The 27,742-nt window shown below is 42.1% G+C and overlaps 1 protein-coding gene across 1 annotated transcript; it reads right to left on the bottom strand.

The window, feature by feature from the left end:
• Positions 1 to 2,372: 2,372 nt before the first annotated feature.
• GATA6 (GATA binding protein 6) lies at positions 2,373 to 27,373 on the bottom strand. The gene is made up of 6 exons (XM_004683781.1): positions 26,126 to 27,373; positions 21,645 to 21,811; positions 18,086 to 18,211; positions 17,182 to 17,269; positions 16,995 to 17,098; positions 2,373 to 2,592 (listed from the first exon to the last, which is right to left on the bottom strand). Exons 1-6 carry the CDS (start codon positions 27,255 to 27,257, stop codon positions 2,425 to 2,427), a joined length of 1,785 nt encoding a protein of 594 aa, XP_004683838.1. The 5' UTR covers positions 27,258 to 27,373; the 3' UTR covers positions 2,373 to 2,424.
• Between the last annotated feature and the right edge of the window lie 369 nt (positions 27,374 to 27,742).

The following is a 27,742-nucleotide window of genomic DNA, read 5'->3' as shown; positions in this document are numbered from 1 at the left end:
TCTTCACCTTAACCTACCACAAGTCAAAGTAATGAGAACTTTAAGTTCACGAAAAGGGGAATATGAGCTCATGGAACTAGTCATTTGCTCTTGCTGTTAGACCAGCCCTGTTCTATAAAATAACCCATCAACTTGGATTGGTGTCCCTCAAGTACCCTTTCTTCATCTCTGCCTCCCCATCCTGGGAGGGATCATGCTCCCCAGCCATGCAGGTCAAACTAGGAACAGACTCTAGAATTTGATACTCCATACTGCTCAGGGACTAATATCTTACTCAGCCAACCTGTGTTTTAAGAGCTCACTCCGCCCTCCTTCAAAACCAAGCTAACACTCAAGTTCACTATATTCGAGTGGATTATCTCATGTAATCTTAAGAGTTATGTTATTGGTTTTAATGTAAAGACGAGGAAAATGAGAGTTGGGAAACTTACCTGAGTGCATGGACTAGAAGCTTGATGGTGTGACTCCAACCCTGCACACTTAACCCTTGTTAACCTACCAGGTGGTGTTAATCCACCACGTGTATTCTGCTTCGGTGATTTACACACTAACCCCAGCCCTGAATCTGACTTACAACTCAACCCCACCTCAACAGGAAGAAGTTCCATTGGCTGACAGAATCAGGAGGGATCCCACAGAATAACTATAATCAATACATGAAAAAAGTCAAAACCCACTCTTTGCCAGCCAAAATGAAATGCTACATTTTTTTGTTGTGAAACAGCCTCCTGGTTTTCTGAAATCCCCCATTGATAGTCTGTTCAGATTACTGGATATCTTCTGCTGAGTGTAAGGACTGCAATCCCAGAAGAGATCTAGTATGTCATTTGCTTTGTAAGAGGGAAAACTAAAAAAAAAAAAAAAAAAACAAACATTCTGGCTTGGGGTCTTTCATTCAGAGGGAAAGACACTCTTGAACATTTTGGTAGCTGTAAGAACTGACCTTAAATAGAAGCTTATTATCACAGATAAAATGTCATAGAATACTGGGTACTTTTCACTTATGAAAATCACCTGTGATGTAAATTCAAAGTGATAACTAAATCTTCAACTTCAAAAAAGCCAAGGAATAAACAGTTGCAAAAAAGACAATTCATTGAAATGAAGGCTGTAAGGCAAATTTGCAAATACCACATGCACTTGTTTTATATGAATATCCATAGCCACATACAGTATTAAAATGAAACTAAAAGGGAAGTAATTCACTGTACAGAAGACAAAACAATACCCTTTTTTATTTTTAAAACTCTGGTGAAATAGGTTTCCATATGACATCCCATTTAAAAAAAAAAAATTAATGTAAACCAACCTGTTTGTGGGTTAGTCACACTAGAGACTTCATCATAGTGTGTACAGATGCCTAAAGTATTTACAAATGTTATCTGTTAGGTAGTAAAGTTTTGTTGCAATTTTCCAGCACATAATTCCACAGTAAAATAAAAGGGAAATATTGGTGTCCTTGTATAAAAATTCTTAACAAATGGATAAAGGCAATTTTCCTGAGAGAAGATTTGTTCTTGAAATATTTTTCTTTAACAATTGGAAAAATAGAAATGGGATGTAGTTGTAAAAGAAGCATAAGAATGTCTAAGTTAACATTTTTCTTTTAAATTATTTAAGTACCATTAAGTTAAAATGTTTACATTCATTATAAAAATGTTGTTAAATCTTATGCAAATGATTTAACACTGATTGCTGCAACGCAAATTGCACTTCTTAAAAAAATTATTGTATACATGGAAGAAAAATATCTTGTTTGCTACCCTGTTTACAAATTCCGACTGACTTCAGATCAGTCACACAATATGAACTTTGAGAAACATCAGTCACAGTGTAGTTAGTTATGATGCAGTCTCGAAAACTGAGAAACATTTTGACAAGACATCTCGTGAACAACTCCGCCTCCATTGGTGTGTATCAAATGGTCTTCTCCATGAGCGCATGTGAAATTTGGGTGTGGAAAAGGTATGAAGAACTTCTGGGATAACCAAAAACGATCAGAAGAAGTACATGATTTGGGGCAATAGACATAAAAGCTTTCTAAAAAAATCGCTCTCAATATCCCTTCGTAGGCAAGGCCCGGGTCCTAGTCCCGGTCTCTGGAAGTGGCACAGCAAACATCAATCCCGGCGGTCCCTGGGGCAGGCTGGCTGGTGGTGGTGTTGCCAGGGTGAAGGCTGTGGACGGCACTGCCCTTCCCAGGAAGACCTGTCTTCTGTCTCTCTTCAGAGATAGGGCCTGGGTAGTAAGGCAGAGCGAACCTCTTGGGAAACACAGCTTCAAAGTAAAGGCACGGAAATCACGCGTCAGAGGCATGTTCTGTCAGCATACTTGCATCAGTGTGGACTGCTTGACAAAATAAGAGTCAGCGCAGGTCCGTTCCAGCGGGGCCCTGCAGGCGCCCTCTGCTCCGCCCAGCATGGCTCAGGCCAGGGCGAGGGCGCACCAGGAATCCTGTCTCACCGAGGACGTGACTTCAGCCGGAGAGGCCAGGCTGACGCCTATGTACAGCCCATCTTGACCTGAGTACTTGAGCTCGCTGTTGTCAGGATTAGTGCTCTCTCCAGCACCAGACATCACCGAGGCACCCGCCTGGCCAAAGAGGGGTCACAGAGGAGGAAAGAGAAGGGGAGAGATGGTTACGATAAATTTGTCAGGGGGCACACTCTTGCTAGGTAAGCACAGGGGGACAAAGGGACCGGTCAGTGTGTGGTGCCACTAACCTGACCCAGGCAGAAACTCTCTGGCTAACGTGAGAAGTTAACATGGAAGTAACCACCTCGCAAGAGGCAGCCAGACAAAGGTAGGGAAGGGGAACCAGAGGAAGCTTATTTGTTTAAAAAAAATAAATAAAAGTGCCAAACTTTCAGATCTGAAAGTGAAGTAAACCATACCATGTAGGTAAACAGGACTTAATGGTGTCCAGACAATCTAATCATCAGAAAAAAAAAGTACAGAGCAGAGTGGACATACACACCCACCCAGGGCCACAAGGCTTAGCCGCCAGGGCAGTGTAAAAAGGAAGGCTACACAGTTCAGCATGGTCTGCTAAATGAAATTTTTAAGCACTGACTTCATGGAACATTAACCCATGCATCATAGGCCTTATTGGCTACCTTATTTGCCTTAATTCTTTCCAAAAACATAGCATTTTTGTAGCAGGTCGCATTATAAGGCTGGGAAGCAGGACTTCAGGAGATCTGATCTGCCTTGTCCATCCCGACTTCCACCCAACTGGACAGACCAAGTCTAGCCTCTCCGCAGGCATGCAATGCTTTTCTTCTTTTCTAGAAAAAAAGCTACCTGAACTCAAAACTTTAAACAACCCACGCTTAAAGATATACATTCAAGTCTCTGTGCATAAAAAAGAAAATTCCAGTCACTGAGATGTCTAAAATTTTAAAACTGATTCCAATGAAATTGTTGAAATAGCCGAGAACATCCTGTCTAACAAACAATGGATTTCCAAGTACCATTTTTATAAGGCATCCAAAAGCTGCAACGGCAGGTACCTATGTGAACCAAGAAACAGGCAGACTGGAAAGTAAGCTGCTTGCTTGCCTTCTATGAATAATAAATGAGTGAATGGGGCAAAGGGGTGAAGGGAGAGCTGAGAAAAAGAATTGCAGAGGGGAAAAAAGGATGTCTGCCAAGGGGTCTCGGACTGTCTACGTGGGGGGGGTGTCAAACTTCAAGGCCTGGCTAACACAGCCGCCTCCTGAGTGTGGTCTCCTCCCCGAGCCTCCTCCAAGGTAACTGGCCTTCATCTTACCTACCTCAGAAGTGGTTGTGCAAATTAAATGAGATAATGTTAATAAAACTGTCAGCATGTTGCTTTTCCATGTTAAACATTCCACAAAGCAAAGTGCAAGTAAGGCTGTTGCAAGAATTAAATCAGTTAATGGTCAAGTCCTTATACTAGTGCTGGCAATATTAAAGATGACAAGTATATATTCCCTCTATTAATATTTTATAATTTTATTATTGTTAAGGAATGTAGGCTTAATTTAATCTCCCTAATTTCAACCTTCAGCCCAGGTCAGGTGCTGGGGTCACCATCATCTCTGGATGGGTATAGCAGAGGGAACAGAGTAAGAAATGAAAATCACCTCAGTGATGACCTGACTCTGTTAACTGATAGCGCTTGCAAAAGAGAAAGCAAGGTATTTCAGTAACAAGTTGAGGCTCACTGACCTTTTGTCCATATTAAGCCACAATCAAGAAATCCTAATTCCTTGAGAATTTATTCTTATACCTGAACAGACCCCGAAAGCTGCCACTAAATTATTTATTGACTTCTTTAGGCAATGTTACGTTATATGGCAGGCCGAGAGTCCCAATCAAAAGTCAGGCAACCCCAAGTCACGTTGAGTGATGGGCTCCTGAAAAATGATCAGCTCATTTGAAATCAAGAGCTACATTATGCCTCATTAGAAAAGAATATGATAAGTACTTGTACACACTGTTTCAGAACTTCAGTTTCAAATATAACATTTAAACACAAAATAGCTTTTTGGCAAAGTTGACTGTACCTCAGAAAGATAGATTTAAAATCCGTATGATGACACATAATGATGAAATTGTAATGTTGCCAGGACCCTCGCATTTATGGCAAAGTGGGATGCAGTTATATACACCTTAGAATGCAATTAGCAGAGCCACCAAAACCTGACACTCCTCAGCTCTGTAATTTCACTTCTAGAAATATAACGAAAGAATTCAAAGGAAGGAAAAGGCTCCACACGGGAAGACATCCATAGCAGGGTTACTTATAATAGTGGAAACCATGGAAATAATCTAATGTCTAATGATATGCGGATGGTTTAGAAAAGCAAGGCACATCCGCTCAGTGAACTATTACGCAATTATTAAAAATAACATGTAACAAAATGGAAAAAATCCCATAATGCATTGTTAAATGAAAAACAACCAGATACAAATTCTAACTATGTCATCACTACAACTTACCCATTCACATGCAAAAAAGTATTTTGAGAGAATGCAGGAGAGAATACAGTACTTAAGATCATTCCATGGCGCTGAACTTAGTCATCTATAGCTTTCTTTTTTAATTTGAAAGGCACAGTACAGTCTAACTTTGGGGAGCAGAAAACACTAGCACCAGAAACATAAGACATAAGCACTGGGGGGAGGAGCTGTCCTGGACAGCATCTTAAAGTAGTATGAAAACAGAGGGAGTTTTCAGAGTGGAGGCACAGCAGAAAGAAGAAAGAACTAGAAAGCTTCCCAGGCAGCCCCCCAAAGTCATCTCGTGCCACTGGCATTGGTGGGCACCTCAGCAGTTGTGCACATGTGAAACACAGTTCCTATTGGTTAAAACACCAAGCACAGTATCTGGATTCAATATTCTGTTCTGAAAACAGGTATTCTACCATAGTTCAAAATTGACATGACTCTTTTTAGGAAACCTGGTTTTTCATTTTATTGTTGATCATCAGTATCTTTTCCTCATTGGTGACATTTAAAAGCTACTAATCAAAAATTGGTTCAATGTGGGGGAGAAAAAAAAAATCAGAAAAAACCTACTGTGACCCTGGGCCCAGTACAGACACACGCAAACGTGAATTTCAGTATGTTAATCGTGTTTTCCCTCATCTAGCTAATACTTTAAAGGCCTTTAGTTGAACACAGCAAAAGCAGGCACTTCACTAACCTAACCTAAACCAGCAAGTGTTCCCGAACAAAGAGGAAAGTGCACTGGCGTCCCCAGACTGAACCATCCTTCCTCCTCAAGCAGGCAGAGGTCCGACTCTTTCTCTGATCAAAGTGCAAATGAGGGTGGAGCAGAAATCTGTTCTATGTTTCCATGCAGGGCTTATCTGCCCTCCACCCTCCCACAGACAACTGAAAATGGAGGCACTTCCTGTTAAAAGAATGTGTTATCAGCAGCACAGCCAGCCTGGGCCCAGCCCTGAAAGCTGGCCAGGCTGGGTGGTGGAAGCCTGGGCAGAGCAGAGCTCTATGGGCTGCAGCAGGGTCACTTGCTGCAGACAGGGATGTGGAAAATAGACACTGGCCTGTGGAGTGGGCACAGTCATCTTCAAATCACCGGATCGTTCTCCCAGTCAGAATATGCCTTCACGTATTTTCTGAAAAGTCAAGGATTTCTGATGTGATTAATACAGAGTCACTGCCCAGCAGAGGGTAACCGACGAACAATGTCTCATCTTGCTCCGCACAGTGATCATCTTAATACAGCCTCAACACCGCACCTGAAGCAGGTTGAGAGCATCTATGGGCTCATTCCAGAAGAGAAGACTTTAATGATGTTCCTAGACCCTTGGCTGGAATCGAGACTGTCAGCTTCCATGACCTCTGATCCTACAGTCAAGTTGGTGGTTTGTTTTTTCTTATGAGGGGACACCAGGCACCTCTCACTGTCAAATCACTCTGCTCTGCTTTTGCAACCTGTAGTTTAGACTATCATTGTGCTTTAAAGCAGTCTTCCTCTCAACAGAAAAACTTAAGAACTATGTGTGTGTTCCAACAAAGAAACTCAGATAAATCTTAATGTCCGCTCTTAAAGGCTGTGCTGATTTCAGCTTGAATGGAGGTTACCAGTACCAGACACAAAAAGTGATTCCATAATAGTTTAGGAGGTGACATTTGGAAGATACACACAAAACAGGTTCTGTCTCTACCAGAACATGTGAACATCAATCACAACAAAACCCTCCAATTCTCCCCTAACAGCTCAATAAAGCAAGAGATCAAGGGGATCAAGGCTGCCTTCTCTCACAAAAGGGAAGAAGCACAGTATTTAAACTGGCTTAATTTTTAGCAGAACACTTTTTTGTAATTTAATAAATAAATTCCTTACTAGGAGGCTCACCAGCTGACACACCCTCCCCCCCCATTACTGCCACTGCATAGGCCAGGTTGTATCCATCTCAAGAGACAGTGCCCCTTTCACGGTGGTAGAACAATTCTATCCACACAATCTGTTCTGGGATCAAACTGCTTGATGCATCTCTACACACTCAAACAGCAAGCAAGTAGTAGTGAAGAAAGGCATGGCTCCAAGTTTAAAAGTATCCTGGAGTTATTAGTAAAATACTGCTATTTTACTGCAGTGGGGAGGGCTTGTCCCACCTTGAAAGAGTTTATCTTCTAAAATAAATCAAAGTTCATGACTATTCTCACCTTCAAATTAAGTGGTAAATGAACCCAAGGCAAGATTTAAAACCTGTGAGTTATGATGTTAATCTTAAAAATCCAACTGTATAGGAGGTTGCATGGATGTTTGATCTCAACATCTCAATTAGAAAAAGCATACCATGGTCTGAGAATCAAGCAGTCACTGCAAGAAAGCATTATGAATACTAAGTACTCACAAGGAATGAAAAATAAAATGCTGCTATCAGAGAAATAAAATATTTAAATTACAGTTACTTTATTAACACAATAGCTCTACATTACATTTCTCCCATTAGAAAAGTCAAAGATTTGTTAATAATGTCTCAGAATTTAAAAATGCCATGCAAATAAAGCACATCATTATTAACTACCAACATCATATTTAAATAGCATTATTCTCGAGCTTCAAAGAGGTCTGCAGGCATCTCCCACTTACTACACAATACTCCTAAGAACCAGATGGTAGGAATTACTTTTTCCCTTTTAGATGGAGGAAAACAGAGGCTTCACAAAACCTTGGCAGCTTGCTCTAGTCACACACAAAGCTGCCTGACTGCCTAAACTTTCCCTTCCAGCTGCTAAACCGCGAACCCCAGAATAAACTTCAAACTACATTCAGGTCTCACCATGAATCAAACACTAAATATATTGAGAGCTTTGCATTAAGCATATTTGTGCTTTGTAGTGCATAGATTTGATTTTGAAGTACGAGCCCCCAATTTGGGGAGCTGAAAACTACCATGTAAATCATCATTTAAATCATCAGATATTGACTTGGAATTGTTTACTTACACAACTCCACCAGAACATTAAATCAATACTTGTTGTTTATGTGCAAATCCTTCTTAAAATCAGAGATCCATAAAATAGCCTCTTTGCACTCAGTCTCACAAACTGAGTACTGAGCCTGATATGATATGTAGCTGACTTATGAGTTATATACAGGGAACACCTGTATTTGGAAATGCTTTTTAAAAGTTATTAAAATTTCAGAACATCAACAGGTAGGTCTAAACAAGAACAAAACTAAAGGATTATATTCAATTCATATCCATTAGGTCTTCATATTGCTAGTAACTCTTTTGGCAGACACCCATGAAATGCATAATAAATTACTTTTGTTCCAGTAAAGGAATTCATTTTCTTCGAAGATTCATTTAGCAATAACATTTCAGAGCATTCTAAGCCAGATTTCTTAAATTTGGCCATGTTTTCCCGTAACATTATTTCATGTTTTGTGACAATTGTGTATATTCTTATAGAAACAGTGAAAAAAAACTTCAAAGAATCAGTAGTCTGGAGAGTAAAAAAGCTGTGTTCTGAGATGAAGTCTTCTAAACATAGGCAATGTGAAAAGGCAAATGACCTGCTCCATTTATTCTTTGCCTAGTATTCCAGTATTCCAGTCTTCAGATTGTGATAATGAGTTACTTATTAAATAAACCACAGCCCTACAATAAATTGGGTAGATACATATAAACTATCTAAACAGCAATAGTTTTACTGCCTCTGAAGAAACACACAAAGCTTGGGATATTTAATATAATATTAATATCTACTTCTCCCCATGAAAACACACATACACACAAAGAAAGGGAAGTCCAGAAAAGGCCTTGAGATCAAAATGAAAGTATGCAAACTCTGCATGCTTAAATACTCCTTGCCAGGGTGACGTGTGACTTTCATGGTGAAGGCCAATGTGGTCAGGCAGGAACGTGAGTTATTAGAAGGGGCTGTGAAAGAAGAAAGAAAGGGAGCCTGGCACACAGGGAACATGAAGATAAAATGCCAACAAAATATTTATGTTCATGGCTCATAGCAAGTGGCAAGTGGGATATTAATAACTGATGATTGGTCAACTCCCTGGGAGCAGTAACAGCCCTGGACTGGGAGGCAGGAGACATCGGTTCCAGTCCCGGCTTCAACCCGGGCTTGTTCTGTGACCTTACGGAGTCACTGGGATCCTGGTTATAAATGAGGCAGTAAGAATACCCAACTGCAGCTCTTTCGCAGACCTTGTGAAAGATTAATGACTTTTAACTCTTTTTTAAATTCATTTTTTGAACTATAAGTTCTAGGAATAGAACGATGGACATTTGCCTATTAAGAAATGCTTTTTAATTTCCTAAAAATTCACTGAAAGTGACATGTGCATTTTGAAATGTTTCCACACTATTAGCCCTTATTTATGGATTTAAATCACAGCATGAGAAGGTTTGATGTTTATTTGATATTAAATATTTGTATTTAATCAGTGTTTCTTATAATTACATTAGATATATCACCAACAGTAAATTCTACTACCATTATTTTCTAGTACACGACATAATCTTAGTATTAGAATACATTTTAGGGGCCTCTCTGGTGGTGAAAGGAGTTAAAGCAAAGCACTATGAAGCAGTCAGTAGTCACTGCGGCCTAAGTTCGATCATGGGGCAGGGCGGTGACACACATGGCCTGGCCGACCTCTCCTGTCTCACCCACTGCTCCCCTCAGCAGTGTGTTTCATTCAATCTGCCTATTCTGTTCCCTGCTCTGTCTCTGGTGAATCCTCTCCCCTCCCCCTCTCCCATACACCCCTCTTATACTCCCCTCCCCGCAGCTCTGGCTTATACTCCAGTTCTTGAATGCTTAAATTAAAACACACACACACACACACACACACACACACACATTTTAGTGTACAATAACAGTATAAAGCATATTAACTATATTATATGGGCATATAAGGCACTTTATAGATACACACTTAGATAAAGTGACTTGTATTTGGTCATTAGCAAATGACATTTCTGTTTGTTTCTATTTGTTTCATTGAAATGATATTTGATGCAAAGGGACAAATCAAAACCTGTCAGATTTCTTTAAAACTATATTTCCAAAATTATTTCCTATCACATATTTAGCTAGTCTACTGTAGTGATAACAACACGGCTTCACAGCTGCTGGTCCTATGTTGAAACCGAAGACCTGCCTCTTTGGTAACCTTGGGCCTGTTACCATCTAAGTCTCACTCCCCCAAAGACAAATTAAAATGAAACACCTCAGATGTAAAGTAATAATTAGGGATGAGAAAATGTTCATGAACACCTGGCACAGGAAGTTTATTCAACAGAAGTTTCCCACCTTCTTATGTCCATTATCTTAGAAATGAGGACATGTGGGAGAAAATACCTCACCAAAAAAGCAGTATAATGACAAAATGTTAGACTAATCACTAGTGCTTTGCTCTCAAATCCTCTAAAGGCTCTCAGTGTACTCAAGCTAAGAGTTAGGCAAGCCTTTGTTGGTCTCTGATGCGGCAGGCTCTCAAATCAGAACCCCTCCTCCTAGACAAAGTCCTGAGTGAAAATAATTCATACTTTAATAAAGTCCTTCACGAATGTTCCTGTTAGCTATCTAGCTTTTATAAAGAACAATTAGGAATACCAGCACATGTCATAGGAAAAATGCGTAAACCATTACTTAAAGAACACAGGAGTATATATACATTTGCTAAAACCGAGTTAAGTGACAAAAGGTATATTTTCCACATCTCGCCATAGAATGCAAATATTAATACATAAAATAGTCTATTGTATGTATTTAAAATACATAAGGTATTTTGCACTTTACAAAAGTGTAAATTATATTTTTTCAAAACATCTCAAAGACATTCTGATGTCTTAAACGTGTCAGTCTCCAAATCACAGCCTGTTTCTAAATCAAGCACTTAGGAGTGTGTATTAACTCTTTCAGACCACTTCGAACACAAGATTAGCACCACACAGATCAGGATAAGTATTCCTCATGACATCACTGTAGAATAAAGCTCTTACAAGCAGTGACTGTAGTAAGGGAACAGGTCTAGCTAGGCACACAGCACCCCAGAAGAATAAACGAGGCAGGAATAAAGACATCTACTTAATACTGAGAAACTGAACAAAGTTACCAAGTGACCCATCTGAAATATGGTCCCTGTCTTAATCAAAGGACATCTGCCTCTCTTTGTGGAAGTCATCTGTCACTAACAGTGAACCACAAAGGTCAAGAAATACTTCCTATCACTGATAGGCTATGTCTAATATGATCCCATTCAGGTATCCCCACGTAGCAGCCACCCCAAACCACCTTGCCCTAATAAACAAAAAAACCTGTAGTCCAAAGCTTCCATGGGTCATACACATCACCAGTTCCTTGTCGACTGTGAGGGGAAATCCAGCCTTCAAAAAGTAGGAGTATTTGCTTACACCAACTATCAAAATATTTTGAATGAAGAATGTTTTGGTTGACTCCAGTATACAGAGAGAAATATACTTGCCACTACAGTTGGGGGGGGGGGGAATAAAGCACTATCATTCAGAAATGAATGAAATATGGATGCTTCTTAATAAGACTGACTTGACAGAGATTTGAAATATCTAATTTCACCTATTTGACTAGTCTTTTATCCTGCTTTTGGCTTCTACACCCTACACTGCAGCCACACCCAACTCCTAAGACAATAATTCCTTAAGTACAAGAGACACCTGTCCTTAGATCTCTCTATCCCAGTATTTCCCTTGCAAAAATCCTACAACTAATTCAAACTTCCTCATTCTGTGAAGTCATTTCCAACGAATGTTACAGTCAGAATTCACTGTTCCCTCCTTTCAACTCCAACTTTATTTTGTCAAAATCATTCAAAACACCTCCAAATCTAATGAGCAGTAATGTCAATCTATATTTGCCCCCCCATACCTAACAAGTTATGAACAATAAGGTCAGAGACCTTGCTTAACACCAACTGTAAATAGCATTCCCATAGAATGCTTAACCGTTATTAACAACCAGAGAAGCAAGAACTACTCAGATACATTATCTTATCACCTAATACTCAATAATAATGTGCTTAATAATTTCATTCTCAAGTTAATTTTTCCCATCTCAAAAGAAATTAAAAGAAATAGTTCTTTACCGACAAATTTGGGAAATTTGTACCTATATTTATACATAACATCTAATATATACATGTGTATTATGATACAAAGTATCTAATTCAAAAATTTTTAGAGATTGAGATTTAAAGATCACTTATTAAATCTCATTTGAGAATTGCTAAAACAGAACATGTTACCACATTTCCCTCCTGAATAACAATAACAAATCTATAAAACAATTCAGTCAACAAATGAAATTCAATAGATTTTTCTTAAAATCCATAGGATGTAAAGACCAGAGAAAATCTAATGCCTATTTTGTTCAACTAAATGCACATTTTTCAGTAAATCTACATTTATAAGAAAATTTAGTCAGAATGAAAGACTATTTTGGTTAGGTTTACCACCAAGTAAAAAAGTCACAAAAATTAATCAGTTTATCAAAAATTTCACACATTTCTTAATAAGCATGAAGAATTCCCAAGGGCATGTGGCAGGCTATTTTAATACTGGGGGGCATGGTAGCAGATTTTCCTGATCTCATACAGGAAACAAACTGCCTTCCCTCTACCTCATACGAACACACCACCCATGTCCAACGAAATGAAGACAAATAAATTCACCATCAAATGGAAAGCTTCCTTTTTATGAAGAGGTCTAGGGAAAATGAATTAGCAACCAAGTACATAAAGTTAAGACATGAAAATAAGCCAAAGAAATCAGGCTACAGCCATCACAGAAATGACTTTCATGGCACTTTGATGCTTGTCCTGGAAAATTGTTGAAAGCCAAAGCCCTGTGCTAGGAATCCTGCCCGCGAATCCTGCCCGCAGCTTGAGTCCTGCTGGGGAGGGAGCCCTGGAGCACTAATTATGGTATCAGACACATCAGAAGCCTCCCTACAGCACACTGGGCTCTCCTCAGGTCACTCTGGAGACCAGAAACCCTCACAAGAACATGACCACATGAAGGGCGGGTTTGGAACATCAGGGTTTGAAAGAAGTCTGCCCATGGGTGATCTCCTACAGTTGATTTCTAGAGCAAAGGGACACATTAAAATGATGTCAAGTTTGACACAGCCCATATCACAGCTTTCTATTCCTATGGCAGCTCACACTCATGAAGGAAAGGCAGATAAGCAGTTAGGTTGCCACTGCCATCTCTGAATGGAAGAAAGTGGCCTCCAGTTCCTGCCTTCCAATAACAGGAGTGTGCCTTAAACTGCCCTTTGTTTTTTAACTTGGTTACCATTATCAAACAAGGATAATCTTCTAAAAGTAATTTCCACCATGTCAGTTGCAAAGGTCAGTGGCGATCAATGACCAATGAGATGGACCCATCATCACAACAGGAAGTTGGAACATTTAGCCCAACCATGGTGCAATGGAACACATTCACTTTCTAAACACCAGATGACCCTGCTATGTGGATTTCACCTTCTAGGTGAAGAAAACCCTATAAAGCAGTAGACCCAAAAACAGTTGCTCTCTAACATCATATACCATGACCAAAATAGGAACACGAGACATCTTGGTCCACACAGATACCTTTCACAAGTGCTTCTGCCAGCTGCTCACAGATAACTCCTTCAACATGGTCTTCACACACAGCTGTCCTGCTGGCCACACATACAAGCTCAGTCTATCCAGAGAAGACTGAAAAGCACTAAGTGACCAATGGGCTCACAATGGCCTTAATTGTACCCTGGGGAAGCCACTCAAATTTGCTTTTCTGCTTTTAGTTTTTTGAAGGTTACCAGTATTTAAATTATTATTATTTTTACTCAGCAATCAAAAAAGATATACTATCTGCGGCAACCTGGATGGAGCTGGAGGTGATCAGCTACACTATTCTTAAAAGGGACAGAATCCAGGGCCGCCCTGGTGGCTCAAGGGGTTAAGTCTCAGCACTAAGAAGCTTTCACAGCCACTGCAGCAGTCAGGGAACTACCCACATGGTGCAGCACACCTCTCCAGTTCTCAGCTGCTCCCTCAACAATGTATTTCAGTAGATCTATCTGTTCTGCTTCCCACTAGGTCACTGGTGAGTCCTCTCACCCTCAGCACACCTGGCCTGCATCCCAGCACATATATGCACAAGTAAATAAATGCTTGCTTTTTTTTTTTTTTTTAAAAGGGACTAAATCTGGCCCTCCCTGGTGGCACAGCGGGTTAAAGCACTGCATGAGAAGCTAAAGCCACTTCCGCATGAGTTGATTCCCGCCTGCCCCGGAGGTGACCACATGGCGTGGCAGACCTCTCCTGACCCACCCACTGCTCCCCTCAGCAGTGTGCTTCATGGATCTGCCTGTTTTGCTCCCCACTCTGTCTCTGGTGAAGTCTCTCACCAGTCCCTAAGCCTCTGGCCTGTACCCCAGTTCTGTATGCGCAAATAAATTAGAAAAAAAAAAAGGGACTAAATCTAAAGGCATTTAGATGGTCTGGTGGAGACACTAGTGATGGGCTCACTGTTGGGGAAACAATAGATCAGCACTAGCAGAGCCTCCAGCCAAGGTCAGGAGTGGGTCCCAAAAGGGAGTTAGGAGGGAGGGCAAGCCCCACCCTGCCCTGGGGAAAGTTGTCAGGAAACATTTCTGGGGCTGGATGCCTAGACTATGACAGTTGCCCTAGGTCTGCAGTTCACATAGCTGGCTTGCGGGTAGGCTGCCTGAATACAGGATGAAAGGGAGCTCAAAGCAAAAGGCCTTGTGTGGAACTACACTCAAACTCCCCCAGGTTCTGATATCTTTGTTGCTTTGCCTCCTGGCTGAGAACTAAGATTTCCTCTGAAGTGTATTGGCTGCTGAACAGCCTCCAGCTTGCTAGGTCTCACAAAAGAGATAACAGAGACATTTTGGATACCAGAACGATCAAGGACCAGCTACAGGAGAGGTCCCTCATCCAATCAAGCAAAGCAGGGCTAATTCACTGCCATTTTACTGTTCCTTTCCTGAGGGGTAGCTGATTAGACTTGTAAATAGCCAACTCTGAAATTTTACATCACAAAACTAGAAGAGCAAAACAGACCTCACCCACTATAGTTCCTCATTCCTAAAACCCATTCTTGGGCAAATATCTCTATTTTGATGTCATTTATCATTCAAACTTGGATTCTGCCCCACTTAAACCAACTGTATTAGCAACAAAGGGGACTGGTAGCTGGCAACACTCCTCATTTTAGCTGGGAGACAGACACCAGACAATGGAGCTAAAAACCCTACAGCTCCCAACATTTTAGACAACCAGAACATTGTTTTCCTAAGTAAGCACCATTTAGCTGGCTATAAAATTGCTTCTGAGAATTTACTGCATAATGATAATACATATAAAAATAATTTTGATCTTTTCCTTATCCACAAGCAACTTTCTAGTTACTATTTCATATTCTTAAAGTTTCATCTAACCCTACAGTGATAAGTATATCCCTCTGTAAAGAAACATTCTGTAACTAGTGTTTGCAACAAACAAAAACTGAAAAATGTTATCCCTTGGTAAACTATGAACTTGTTTCATTAAATAAAAACCCAACCAATATGGAGTTGGAAGACAAAAAGAAATATCAAATACAATTAAAGAGTTCAATGTTACATTCGTGTTTAGGTCAGTGAAAAATAAAAAGCACAACAGAAATAAACCAATTCTGGTTCCTAAAGCAAGGAAGACAACTTGAGGGCAGTAATTTCTATTTCACCTGCAGCACTTGTTCAAAAACACATATTTCCAAACTCCACCCCCAGAGACTGACTCAGAAAATCCAGGGTGGGGCCCAGGAATCTGTAGTATTTTAAAGTACCCCAAATAGGGTGAAACCAAATAAAAAACAATTACTAACTAAAAAGAGATTTTAACCCTGCTACATCCTCCTAAACATGTCTTAGTATCAAGCATGCCTAGGCCCCACCCTGCATCTCACTTAGAGGGTGAGGCGTGGTCATTTTAAAGATTTATGTATGCATACAGAACTGGGGTACAGGCCAGAGGGCAGGGATGGTGAGAGGATTCACCAGAGACAGAGTGGGGGGCAGAACAGGCAGATGGACCAAGTACACTGCTGAGGAGAGCAGTGGGCAGGTCAGGAGAGGTCTGACATGCCATGTGGGTCACCTCCAGGGTGAGGATCAAACTCATGCTGGAGTGGCTTCAGCTTCTTAGTGCTGTGCTTTAACCTGCTGTGCCACCAGGGAGGCACTGCCTGGTCATTTTTAAAAGAGCATTCCAGATAAACCAAGAAAGCATTAAAGTTATGAAAAATGCTCTTAAGGAAAACCAATTCTCACTTGTGGCTTTACAGACTAATTTTGTGATCTTCACCAATACCCTGACATCCCATGTCCAGGGGCTTGAAATGACCCAAACCAAATTGCTGAGGTTTATCACAAGGCTGAAATAAACCTGGCCACAATTAACATGCACTTAAAGAAGTGAGGCCACCTGGCAACAGGACAGCTGCGTGAAGGTCAGTGAATACAATAACACCTGATCCTTACTATGTGCCTTGCTTTGGGAAAAAGAATAAGAAAAGAAGACAAAAGAAAAGAGGTTGAAGTTGGTGTGGTAAGCAAAAGTAACTTAAATGTCATGGGCACCCAGATATATGAAACCGCTGACCTGGGAGCTTTTCTGATTTACATTAGAAATGTAAATATATATACGAAATATATATAGGTATGTATTTTATATACATTTCAAGGCTCAAAATTTGTTTTCACATGGATTAATTTAACCATAAAAATGATTATCTTAAGAGGTTTGTAAAGTACTTAAGTTTGTCATTTTGTTTATATTTAAATGTAATTCCCTCCAAAAACTATTCTTAGGTATCAGCTAACTAAACTGAACTGTTGGTTTAGATTATTGCACTACCAGATAAGATAAAATTTGAGATAATATAGCAGAGTGCAATACTCTAGAGCTTAGAATCTGCTACTTTAACACTTACCCCTGAGGCTGTAGGTTGTGTTGTAGGGGAAGTATTTTTGCTGCAATCATCTGAATTAGAAGAGGTGGAAGTTGGAGTCATGGGAACAGAATTATTGCTATTACCTGCAACATTCAAAATTAACCTCATAAGTATATATATACTCTACAGTCAAAGTTGTCAAAATCAAAAAGACTTTACCACTTACCAGAGCAAGCCTTTGACTTATTTATGTTCTTAGGTTTTCGTTTCCTGGTTTGAATTCCCTCCTTTTTCATTGCAAGAGGTCGAGGCACCTAAAAAATATGTTTCATAGGCTATAATTATAATAAATAATTTATTAAAGAAAGAACAAATCTTACTTAAGATCCAGTCACCATTACCAAAGCCCTCCTTTCAAATAATTTGGCATACACTTCAATCCAATTTTTATATACATCCAATAACTTAAGTACGCAAATAAAGACTACATGTTCCTGATCAAACACAGATACCTCCCCCCAAATGGAGTGATTTGCCAGGGAGAACTCATTCCATTAACATAATGTGTTGTTTTAATCAACTTTAATTATAGAGTAAAGCCAATAAGTAAGTTCTTTTATTTTAAAGGGACTGTATATTCTCTTCCTTCTACATATTCAAGATTATGTTCCTTTATAAAACTGAGGTGATTATTTTGTGATATTCTTAAAGTGAAATAGAGGTTCTTTAGCTGTAACTGTCAAGCATAGTTATTCCTTTCTAGACACATATTAATCTATTTGATTGCATTCACATTTAAGACAAATTATTTGTGTTGTCCTACTTACTTCCATGGAATTTCTGTACAGTTTTTAAAAAGGGGTTCTCTTTGTGTTATCAAAACATTTTCCTACATATTAATACTTTTTAAACTGGAATGTCTTATAACGGATGTGTGTGACAGTTTCTTAAACTGAAAGCACTATTTGTTACTGGGGAATGTGATCACAGTCTCTATTATAATTCAGAGCACCCTATGTTCCATAACGAAGAAAATCTGATTTTTAATTTCTAGTCCCTCTCCTTTGTTGACTCTTTGAAACAGAAACCTTGCACAAGCGAGATAGAAATGCGAGGACTATGTCACGCACCCCGTGGAGTTTCATGTAGAGGCCACAAGCGTTGCACACTGGCTCGCCCTCAGCGTTCCTGCGCCACAAAGTGGTGGTTGTGGTGTGACAGTTGGCACAGGACAATCCAAGCCGCCGGGAAGAAGGCTAGAAAGCAAGTGTACAGATACAGATGACTTATATGCTACATACATCACCGTTATGTCCCTGTAGTCACCATGTTTGTACCTGGTTATTACTATAAATCAAAGAAAAAAATCTAAAGTGTAATTCCTGGACCAAGTAACTTCATTTTGGACACTGCGACACCTGTTTGCTTGCCCCAGTCTATTACAGATTATAGGCGGAATAGCCCGCAAAGTCTCAATGTTAGCCAGTAAGTCCACTCGCTGTTGTCAGAAGTCTGAGGTTTCAGACACATGAAATGCAATCATAAATGGACTGCCAATGTACTTAAGTGGCTTTGGGCAGTCTCCACTTCACTTAAACTGGAAATAATCAGAAAATAATCTCAAAATATGCATAGAAGAATACACCAGAAATCTTAGAAGGACCTTTACATGTTAATAGAAATAAATCTTGGGATTTTTGCTAAAATAAAAAATATATTTTAATACATTCCATAAGTATCACTATCACATGCTGCCTGAATTTTAGTGCTGTCCATGTTGCAAAAGATCGGCAACATTCAGTGTTGTTTTAATGCTGGCATTGTTATAAACAGTGATCATCTATTTCATTTCCCAGTCTGCATAACATAAAACTTTACTTCATACAAGGGTTAAATAGCATTATCAGAAAAGGCCAATTGTTACTCCAATTCCCATGTTTTCTTTATACCCACAACACCCTTAATTATTTATCCTTAATAAGTTCCTCAAAATTATGTAGAAGTTATTTTTAAAGAGAGGATTTAAAGTAATATAAATCCTTTTCAGAATGACAAAATCTAAGGTTTTCTTACATCTCCTAGATAGGCAATGAGGTAATTAAATGTGCTACGAGGGTCAGTAAAAAAAGAGAGTTGGGGGGGTAATCTACAGTCTGAAGCAAGTTAAAGGTTACAGAGTTGGAAAAGTTAGCTACACCAATAAATTTAAAAAGATGTGAAGAACTAACAACAAAAAGATAAATTGAACATGGATTAAGTAGACACAGATTTAAGAAGATAAAACTGAATGATGCATCTTGCAGTATTTTGCTTGCTACATTATACTTTTATTCTTTTACAGACAAGTTACAGAAACCGGCACATCAAAAACACATTCTAAGTTAGTACTGAGTCTATTAGATTTTTAGCGAAAATGAATATGCCTGGCTGACAGGCCATTGGGAAATTATTTTGCTGAAATAATAAAAATATAAAATCTTAACACATCAGAGTTTCTTCCCCCCTCCCCTTTTTATGTTTAAAGAAAATATGAGATCACCTCTTTTTCTTCAAAAATGTGAAATCAGTAAACCAGGGACAGGAAGGTTCATTTTATAAATAGGTCATTTATGACAGTTTCCAGTGGAATTTGGAGCCAATGTGAAGCAAACGTGTTATCAGAATTTGCCATTATTACAAAGAACTTTATGACTGTCAACTGCAGATCATAAGTGAAGCCAGCGCTCATAAACATGTGAAATGAAGGTGAATGGTTATAAAAGTTCCTTGTAACAAGTGATCTCAGTTATATTCATCACTGACAAGGAATTCAAGTTACACCATAAATCTCTTATTTTGCAATGTATTATAAGTTCAAATCCATAGTGATTGGTTCTATACTGCTGGCTAAACAAACATGGGTTCAACATTCTCCTTCTGAGAACCAAGCTAGATCCATCAAAACCATAAATAAGAAGCCTACAAGGAGAACTAATTGATAGACACACCCTTCAATTGGTATCATTTATAGCCCATTTACAAAGCACATTGACTGACCTTGGTTACTGCCAAGACACCTGCCATACAGGAGGAAAGCTAACTGAGTCAAAGATGTTAAAACCTTTCTTCTGGTTATTTATACTGGTAAATGAACAGAGCAAATGACATCTTTAAATACAGATGATACTATATGGAATTCATAGCACAACTGGAACCTGTGGTTTTTCACTCAACGTCAGAGAAAATGTCACCTGTCTGAGCTCAGCTAATTCTCAGTTCAACTTAATATTAACACAAGGAAAAAACCAGCTTTATTCCTCAGTTCTATTAGCACTGGCTAATACATAAAAACAAGGAACTTCCTGGAAATATTTTCTTACCACTACTTTGTCAAAAAGATGCACGTAAGAAAAATGAAAACCATAAGGAAGTCAAACACTAGTTTAAAGATGCCCTTTGAAGAAAATTTTAAGCTGTAGGAGGTATGACAAGTTGAAGGCACATACACTCATTAATTAACCCTGACCACTTTATTTTAAATGCATTAAAAACAAAACAACCATAAAACTAATTGCTTCTCTTTAAGGTGTCAGACTTACATTGTGATGCAATTTCGCTCTAATCTATTTAACACAAACAACATGTGTAGCATTTGTTCCTGCTAATTACAGTATAACAATTAAATAAATTACTTAGATACTCAAAATGTCTGGCATCTAACTATAAAATATTTTAACAGCCATTAGATTATAAATGCTTGACTAAACCTTACAACGGGGCTGGAGAAAACTTTATTTGCTCTAATCACTACTGCAGTAAATACCCTCCTTCTAAAACACCCATAACAATGACAATGAGATTAATTCCACACTTTAAAGCATAATGTTCAAATTGGCAAAAATCCTCAAGTTGAGAATTACAGACTACATTTTCTTTCAAGTCCCATATAGTTTTCCAAACAGTCGGAAGCTAAATAACTCAACGTCAGAGTGAACAATCTTCACCAGACTCAAGGACAATCCAAACACCAAGGAATTTGGAGCGAAAATCTGCCTTGGAGAAGGAATAGAAGGGACCCAGAGGTAGAAGGGACAAAATAAAAGGAATGGTATGGGAGGAGAAAGGGAGTGAGTTTGTTAAAGGGGGTGGAAGCTATGAATGAGTATGGTTTTCAATGATAAGAATCCTTGAGATCTTATACAGGATAACAAATATTCTTCCTTCACCTACCTCACCAGGCAGCGGCTATACTCGACTTTCTCCCCTAAATTACCACCCTTACTAATTTCTGTGCTTCTTCCAAAAATTTATGTCCGTGCACTCAGAAGTACATCAAAATATATGTATAGATTATGTATGGGTTTTTTTTTTTTTGTTTGTTTTTTAAAGGTAACAATGTACTCCATCCTTTCCCTCTCTCCTGTTTATTGAAGGACGTTATTCCCAATGGGTAATTATGGCGAAAGCCTGCCTGCACTCCCGAGACAGTAATTTCGGGGTATCCTCCACTCGGTCACCGGCGGGTGAACGCTACATTGGCCACAAAATGAATGCTACAACTCAGACCGAGACTGCCCAGGGCTGCACCGCAAGGTTCCCCGCAAGCGAGCCAGGACTGAGCCGGGCGGGGCCGGGCGGGAGCGCCGCGGGTCTCGCCGGGGAAGCTCCGCCAGGAGTCTGGCCGCAGGGGCGGGCGGCGTTCGCACTCACCACGCGCTTCTGAGGCTTGATGAGGGGCCGGCTCAGACCGTTCATCTTGCTGTAGAGGCCGCAGGCGTTGCACAGGTAGTGGCCGGTGCCGTCTCGCCGCCATAGCGGCGTCTGAATGGAGCCGCAGTTCACGCACTCGCGACTTTCGGGCAGGTCTTCCAACAGGTCTGCGTGAGAATGGGGACAAGAGGACGAGTGAGGAGGCCGCGACCGTCTGGCCAGCGCCGCAGGCTCCCCCGAAGACCCACTGGGCTTCCAGTCCCCGGGCTGCGCCGCGATGCCCAACTTCCCCGCCCAAGCCCGTCCAGACCGTTCTCTCTGCTCAGCTACCAGCCAGAAACCGGCTGTCCATGTCGTCGCTATCAATCTACCCAGGACATATTTGTCAAGTTCTTCTGCACCCTTACAACACCCACAAAGTCGGAACAGTGCCGAAGCTGAAGCTGAAAATCATTAGCTTCTGTCTCCAAGGACCTGAGTTGAGATGGGCTGTGGGGAGGACGGTTTGGGTCCCCTGACCCCTCCTTTCCTGCTGTTCCCAAACTTTTCAAAGCTGAAATCCATCATAATTACAGTGTGGCACTTGCCAAACTCAAGACACACATTATCAACACTGATACTGACCCGCTGAACAACCCGCAAATATCCCAGGACAGAGGAATATTTGCCTTATTTATTTTTATCTCAAGTAATCTTAAAAAGTACTTTCTATATCTGACACGTTTTTTTTTGCCCCAATAAAACTCACAAGGGAAACCAGAAATACTGTTCTTGGGCACTTATATCAATTTTCTCCTCGGGAAAATAAAACACATTAACATTAATAAGCATGGAAATAAAACAGCTCATTTTTACACCCAAGGACCAAAGACTAAAATATTCTGATTTCAAAGTGTAATTGCTTCTATCATGCAAAATCCTCGACTTTTGATACTTCGATTTAGAAAATTACTAGACAGTGACAGTCTGGATAAAACTGTTTCATATTTTCCAACACAATTTCTATTTATGCAGTCTCAGTTTTTGTTTGTCACTTTGCTATTTATTAGTTTTTAGAGTTCACAACTAATCTAACTATGCTAACAAAAAAATCTTTTAAGTGTCAATGGTTATTTAACATTGCCATTTTCTGGATGTCACAACTAACCTAACTATGCTAAGTCAATCTTAAGTGTCTTCAATTATGAATAAATATTCTCTAAAGTGATAGGCACATTACTTTAGTGAGCATTTCTAGTATATTAATTTCAATTTGTTTCATTATCTTTTAGGGGCATGAGTGTTCTAATGCTTTAAGGATCATTTCTGATGCAATTTTTAAAGTGAATAAACATTCCACTTTAGAGTTTTATTTGAAGATGGTGTGTGCTAATGAGCCTTTTCTAACCCATCTCATTCCTTAGCAGTTTACAGCTTGTTTCTACCATCAACTGTTGTAAAGGTGTTTAAATGTGATTTTGTCATAAGAACTCTAACTTCATTAATGTTATTTGCCCAGAAAACAAGTCTCCTTCCTCCTCGAGAAATAAGTTTAAAAGAAACTGGCATCCTACATAATAAGTTGAGTTCAAAGTTGTCATGGGGATACTGCAACTTACAACACATCACAAAGATTTATTCTTCTCTGCCCTAAAAGCCACTATTGACTACGGTAATCAGTAAAATACTCGGGACTTCAAGGACACTGAAGTTAAACAAGGTATTTGTCTTTGTTGTTGACTTTAAAATGTTACCTATCAGAGCCCCTTCTCCACAGAGGAGAGGGGCATTCCCTGGAGAACCAAGCCCACGCCTGGCCTCCTTCCCTTTGGCTAGGAACAATAAGACTCCCAGGGGAAGAGAGTGCGAATGCTCCAGGTCAATCTCTTTGGTCACCTGAAAACCTAAAGACAAAACTAAGTCCACTTTGGATAAGTGAAATTTACAATTAGTTTATTTTTAGTGGAATAAAACCCACAGCCCCCATTCCCTCCCTATACTTCTCCCTACCATTCATCCAGCAAACTACAATCCAAAAATAACAAAAATGCCATTTTTAATAAAACTTACAAAATCTGACTGTGCTGAAAGTTCATTCACCAGTCGTCCCTCCCCCCAGCCCCCCACCACACACACACACACACACACACACACACACACACACACCCATCATCTTTCTCCGAAATGCATTGACTCAGGAGAGAAGGACATAGCTAGTGACTGTATCCCAGGGCTCAGACAATGAACATGGTTCAGCAGAAGCTTAGGAGGGCACTGGACCCAAGACTGAGGGCTGTGAGGATTACTTTCACCTTCAGCCCCACCAAAATAAGGGAGAGGTATATGGAATTCCCAAAGGCCCACATACTGCATGTTGAAAAAAAGCTGTGTTCAGTTTTAGCCCTGCACTTTGCTGAAACAAAAAGGTGCCTCCAAAAAAAGGTTTTTAAAAAAGAAAATCAAAGTGTAAAGTGGTGACGCTATGTAGGAAATCTGGGAAGAAGGGACTTGGAGTGGAGGTTTCTAGCATAACACCTTTGAGGACAAGCAAAGTTAGGGTCACTCACCTCCCCCATACCTCTTAAAGTAAAAGCCTTTTTTCAAAACCATCCCCATTGAAATTTAACAGTCTGGATACACAGATTTTTCTCACTTTGCAGTGTCCTACCCCGAAAATGAAATTAGTGAAAGGATAAAATAAAAATAAATTTATATCTTATCTGTAATTGCATCCTACTGCTCTTAAAGTAACAGAACATCTAAAGTTTCCCATGATGTATGTGGACCACTTCTGTCTCGTATTTAAGGAATACAGAGCTCAAGTCAAGCTGTATCCAACAGTCAGAGCAGCAGGGTTTTCCAGCTGCTGTTGCCCCTATCCGACTCATACACCTTTCGGGCACCCTGCAGGACTCCTGACTGCAAAAGCATCACACCCTAACCACCACCTGGCCAAGCTTTGAAGATCCCTCATTCCTCTATCTCTGCTCCTGGGAGCCAGACAGAGGTCCCTATGCAGCAGGAAAGGTGGCAATGCTGCTTTCTCAAGTGGCAGAAGGACCCCACCCCCACACTTCACACTGACAGTAAAGGAAGGTCTCAGGGCAGCTTGGCAGGGGAGAGATGGAATTTTGTGGCCAAAATCTTAGAGACAGTAGAGTAAGAAAGGCCCCCAACAAAAAGAAAAAAAGAAAAAAGAAACACCTCTTGCTCCCTTCCCAAAGTCACTAAGAGAGAACTATTCAAATCAAATCCTTCACTTTCAGCCACTCATATTTCCACAAGGTTTTCTGAACACAAGGTTGGCAACGCTTCATTTATCCTAGCCAGTAAGTGCCCCTAAAACACTTGCTGTCCCAGGAAAGGTGCCGGGATACAGGAGCACCAGCTAGCATGATTTAGACCAATGTGCCTCCTCTTTGCTACTTTGCCAGTTTCTCCACAAACAGAAAAGAAAGGAGAGAAAAATAAACCTTTTCCATGAATCTGTCAGGTTATCAAACATGTTAAAAGAGACTGATGAAACTACCAAGGAGCCAGAACGCTGCAGCTGAGAAAAGAAGCCAAAGTGCCTTTCTCCAGGCAGACAACACAATCCATACCCTCCTTTAGTTGAGCAGAACAAGACATTTTTCAGGATGAGGTATTTCCAGGTATGTAGACAATTTTGTTTTCTAAGTTCTATCTAAACTGCCTCAGACACTAGAATGATAGTATGAATAGAACTAGAAACCCAAAAATTGGTGGGCTGAAAACTGGAGGAAGAGGTGTGGGAGCCCTAGAAACCCTGAGTACCAGCCCAGCAGGGGAGGGTGGGGGCAGAAAGGCCAGCCCCCTCTCCAGCGAAGGCCTAGAGGAAGGGTCTGTCCATCCGCTTTCCACCACAGTCAGCAGGCTGAACAGTCCAGGGGGGCAGCTCCTTCCCCTCTCTGGCTAAAGAGATGGGTGGTGGCCAACTAGACCCTTGAGTCCTTTCCCACTGTGAAACCCTTTTAATTACACTCAAGGAAAACACGCAATTCTTCACTTTGAAGAGATAAGCTGAGCGAGATGGCCTGTATATTTGAGTAAAGGGTAAATTAGTGCCCAACATTCTCCCAAACTTACCTCTTGCTTTTCCACTCAAGCAAACTAGGGTCTGCCCCTGAGGCTCCCTCCCTGTCAGGTCCCCCCTTTTCCCTCCCCATTTATATTTTCTGAGTGCCCTGCTTAGCCACCATTCAGCAATTTTCTCAAAATTCTCCAAGACACTGAGTATGCTTGTACCGTCATACACGCATGCATGCATGAACTAGGTCTCATTTGTAGAAGCAGAAGCAGCACCTCAGCAAGCCCACCAGACTGTCTCTCTGCCACAAGTCTGCAAATCCTGCCCGGAGTCAGGATGACCACTGGTCACTCAGACAGGAAAGCTCTAAAAACTAGGCCCAAGTAGCCGCTCCACAAATCTCTGGAGCCCCAACGTTGCGGGGCCCTCCCTAAAGCTGAGGCGTCGCCCTTACCTGCACTGGGGCCCCGCGGCACCGGGAGCGGAGCTCCGGCACGGCTCTGCAAGCTGTGTAGCACCGGGGTCTCAAAGGGTCCGGCAGGCCAGGCGGGCGTCAGCGGTGCACCCACGTAGGGTGAGTAGGGGCTGGGGTGGTGGTGGTGATGGTGGTGATACGTCCCGTTCAGCGGCCGCGCGGCGGACAGCGAGCTGTACTGGTGCTCGCGGCCACCCATGGCCGCCAGGCTGCTGCCCCCAGCTCCGCTCACGCCGCCCGCACCACCGCCACCAGCCGCCGCGTAGCCCCCAGGCTCCCGCGCCGCGCCGTTGGCCATGGGCGGGCTAGGCGAGTAGGGAAAGCGCGCCGAGACGTGCGCCGCGGCCGAGCCAGCGCTGCCAGGCCCCGCGGCCCCGCCGCCTGCTGCGCCGCCTCCGCTGCCATATGGGGGGCTGTCGGTCGAGGCCTGCGGCCAGCCAGGATGCGCGCCCGCGCCGCCCGCGTGGTTGGCGGGTCCACTGCCCGCTCCCTGCAGGTACGGCAGGCCGGGCAGCATGGAGCCCACGCGGGTGGTGGGCACATAGACCGGGGAGCTGGCCGCGGCCGCGGCTGCTGCAGCGGCGGCCGCCGAGTGTACGAAGCCGCTGGGCGCGCCGTCGTAAGCGGCCGGCCCCTGGCTGGAGAGAGCGGCGAGGGTCTGGTACATCTCCTCCGGCTGCTCGGGTGCGAAGGGGCTCAGCTTGGCGCCGCGGCTGGACCACAGCAGTTTGCTGGCGGTCGCGGCCTGGTCGAGGTCAGTGAAGAGCAGCAGGTCCTCCCAACTCGACAGGGCGCTCCCAGGGCCAGCGACCCCCGGCGCCGAAGGTCCGTGGGGGGGCCCGAAGGGATGCGAGGCGTAGGGGCTGAGCAGAAGCGAGCGGGTCGGGGGTCCCGCCGCCGCCGCCTCCGTGTCGAGCTGCGGCGTCCTGCAGTTGCTGGCGCCGCCGGGGCCGCGCTCCCCACCCCGGGAGCAGCAGGAGGAGGAAGAGGAGGAGATGGGGGACGGCGGCGTGGAGGGCTCCCGCGCTGGAAAGGCCCGGGAATCGCTGGCGTCTACAGCCGTCGCCCCAAAGCGCTTCGGCAGGCACCAGCCGCCGTCAGTCAAGGCCATCCACGACCCCGCGCCGCTCCAAGATGACTTCTAGCTCCTGAGGCAGGGTGAGGGCAGGGGGGAGACAAGGACAGAGAGGAGAAACAAAAAGGTGTTACCAAAGCATAGGCTGTAGGACATCCCACACTCTTTTCTAACTAGACTGCTCAGAGGTCCGGGTTTTGCCCTGGACGCGGGGGCTGGGGAACGGGAGAGGAAAGAGTCTACAGGGCGACCAGAGGGTCTGCCAAGGACAGCGATTCCCGCCCTCCCTCTCCCTCGCCGCTCGGGTCCCCACAGCCCTCCCCGCCCACCCCCTGCGCAGCATCCTTCCTCCCGCGCGCTGGATCCCAGGGGCGACAGCGAGCTGCCCCGAGGTTTTCCTTCCGCCCCAAATGACTCCCCTCCCGGCAGATGCCACACAAAAGGACTTTTTAAGTTAGCAGTGCGTGTCGGCGCTCCCTTATCCCACCTCCGCGCGGGTGCCCTTCGCCCGTAGTGCCCCA

The sequence above is a fragment of the Condylura cristata genome, unplaced genomic scaffold (genome assembly GCF_000260355.1).
Source record: "Condylura cristata isolate star-nosed mole 26May11 unplaced genomic scaffold, ConCri1.0 scaffold00016, whole genome shotgun sequence".
In the NCBI taxonomy this organism is placed as follows: domain Eukaryota; kingdom Metazoa; phylum Chordata; class Mammalia; order Eulipotyphla; family Talpidae; genus Condylura; species Condylura cristata.
Note: the sequence above shows the minus strand (reverse complement) of the source record. Positions and strands in the feature narration are given on the sequence as shown.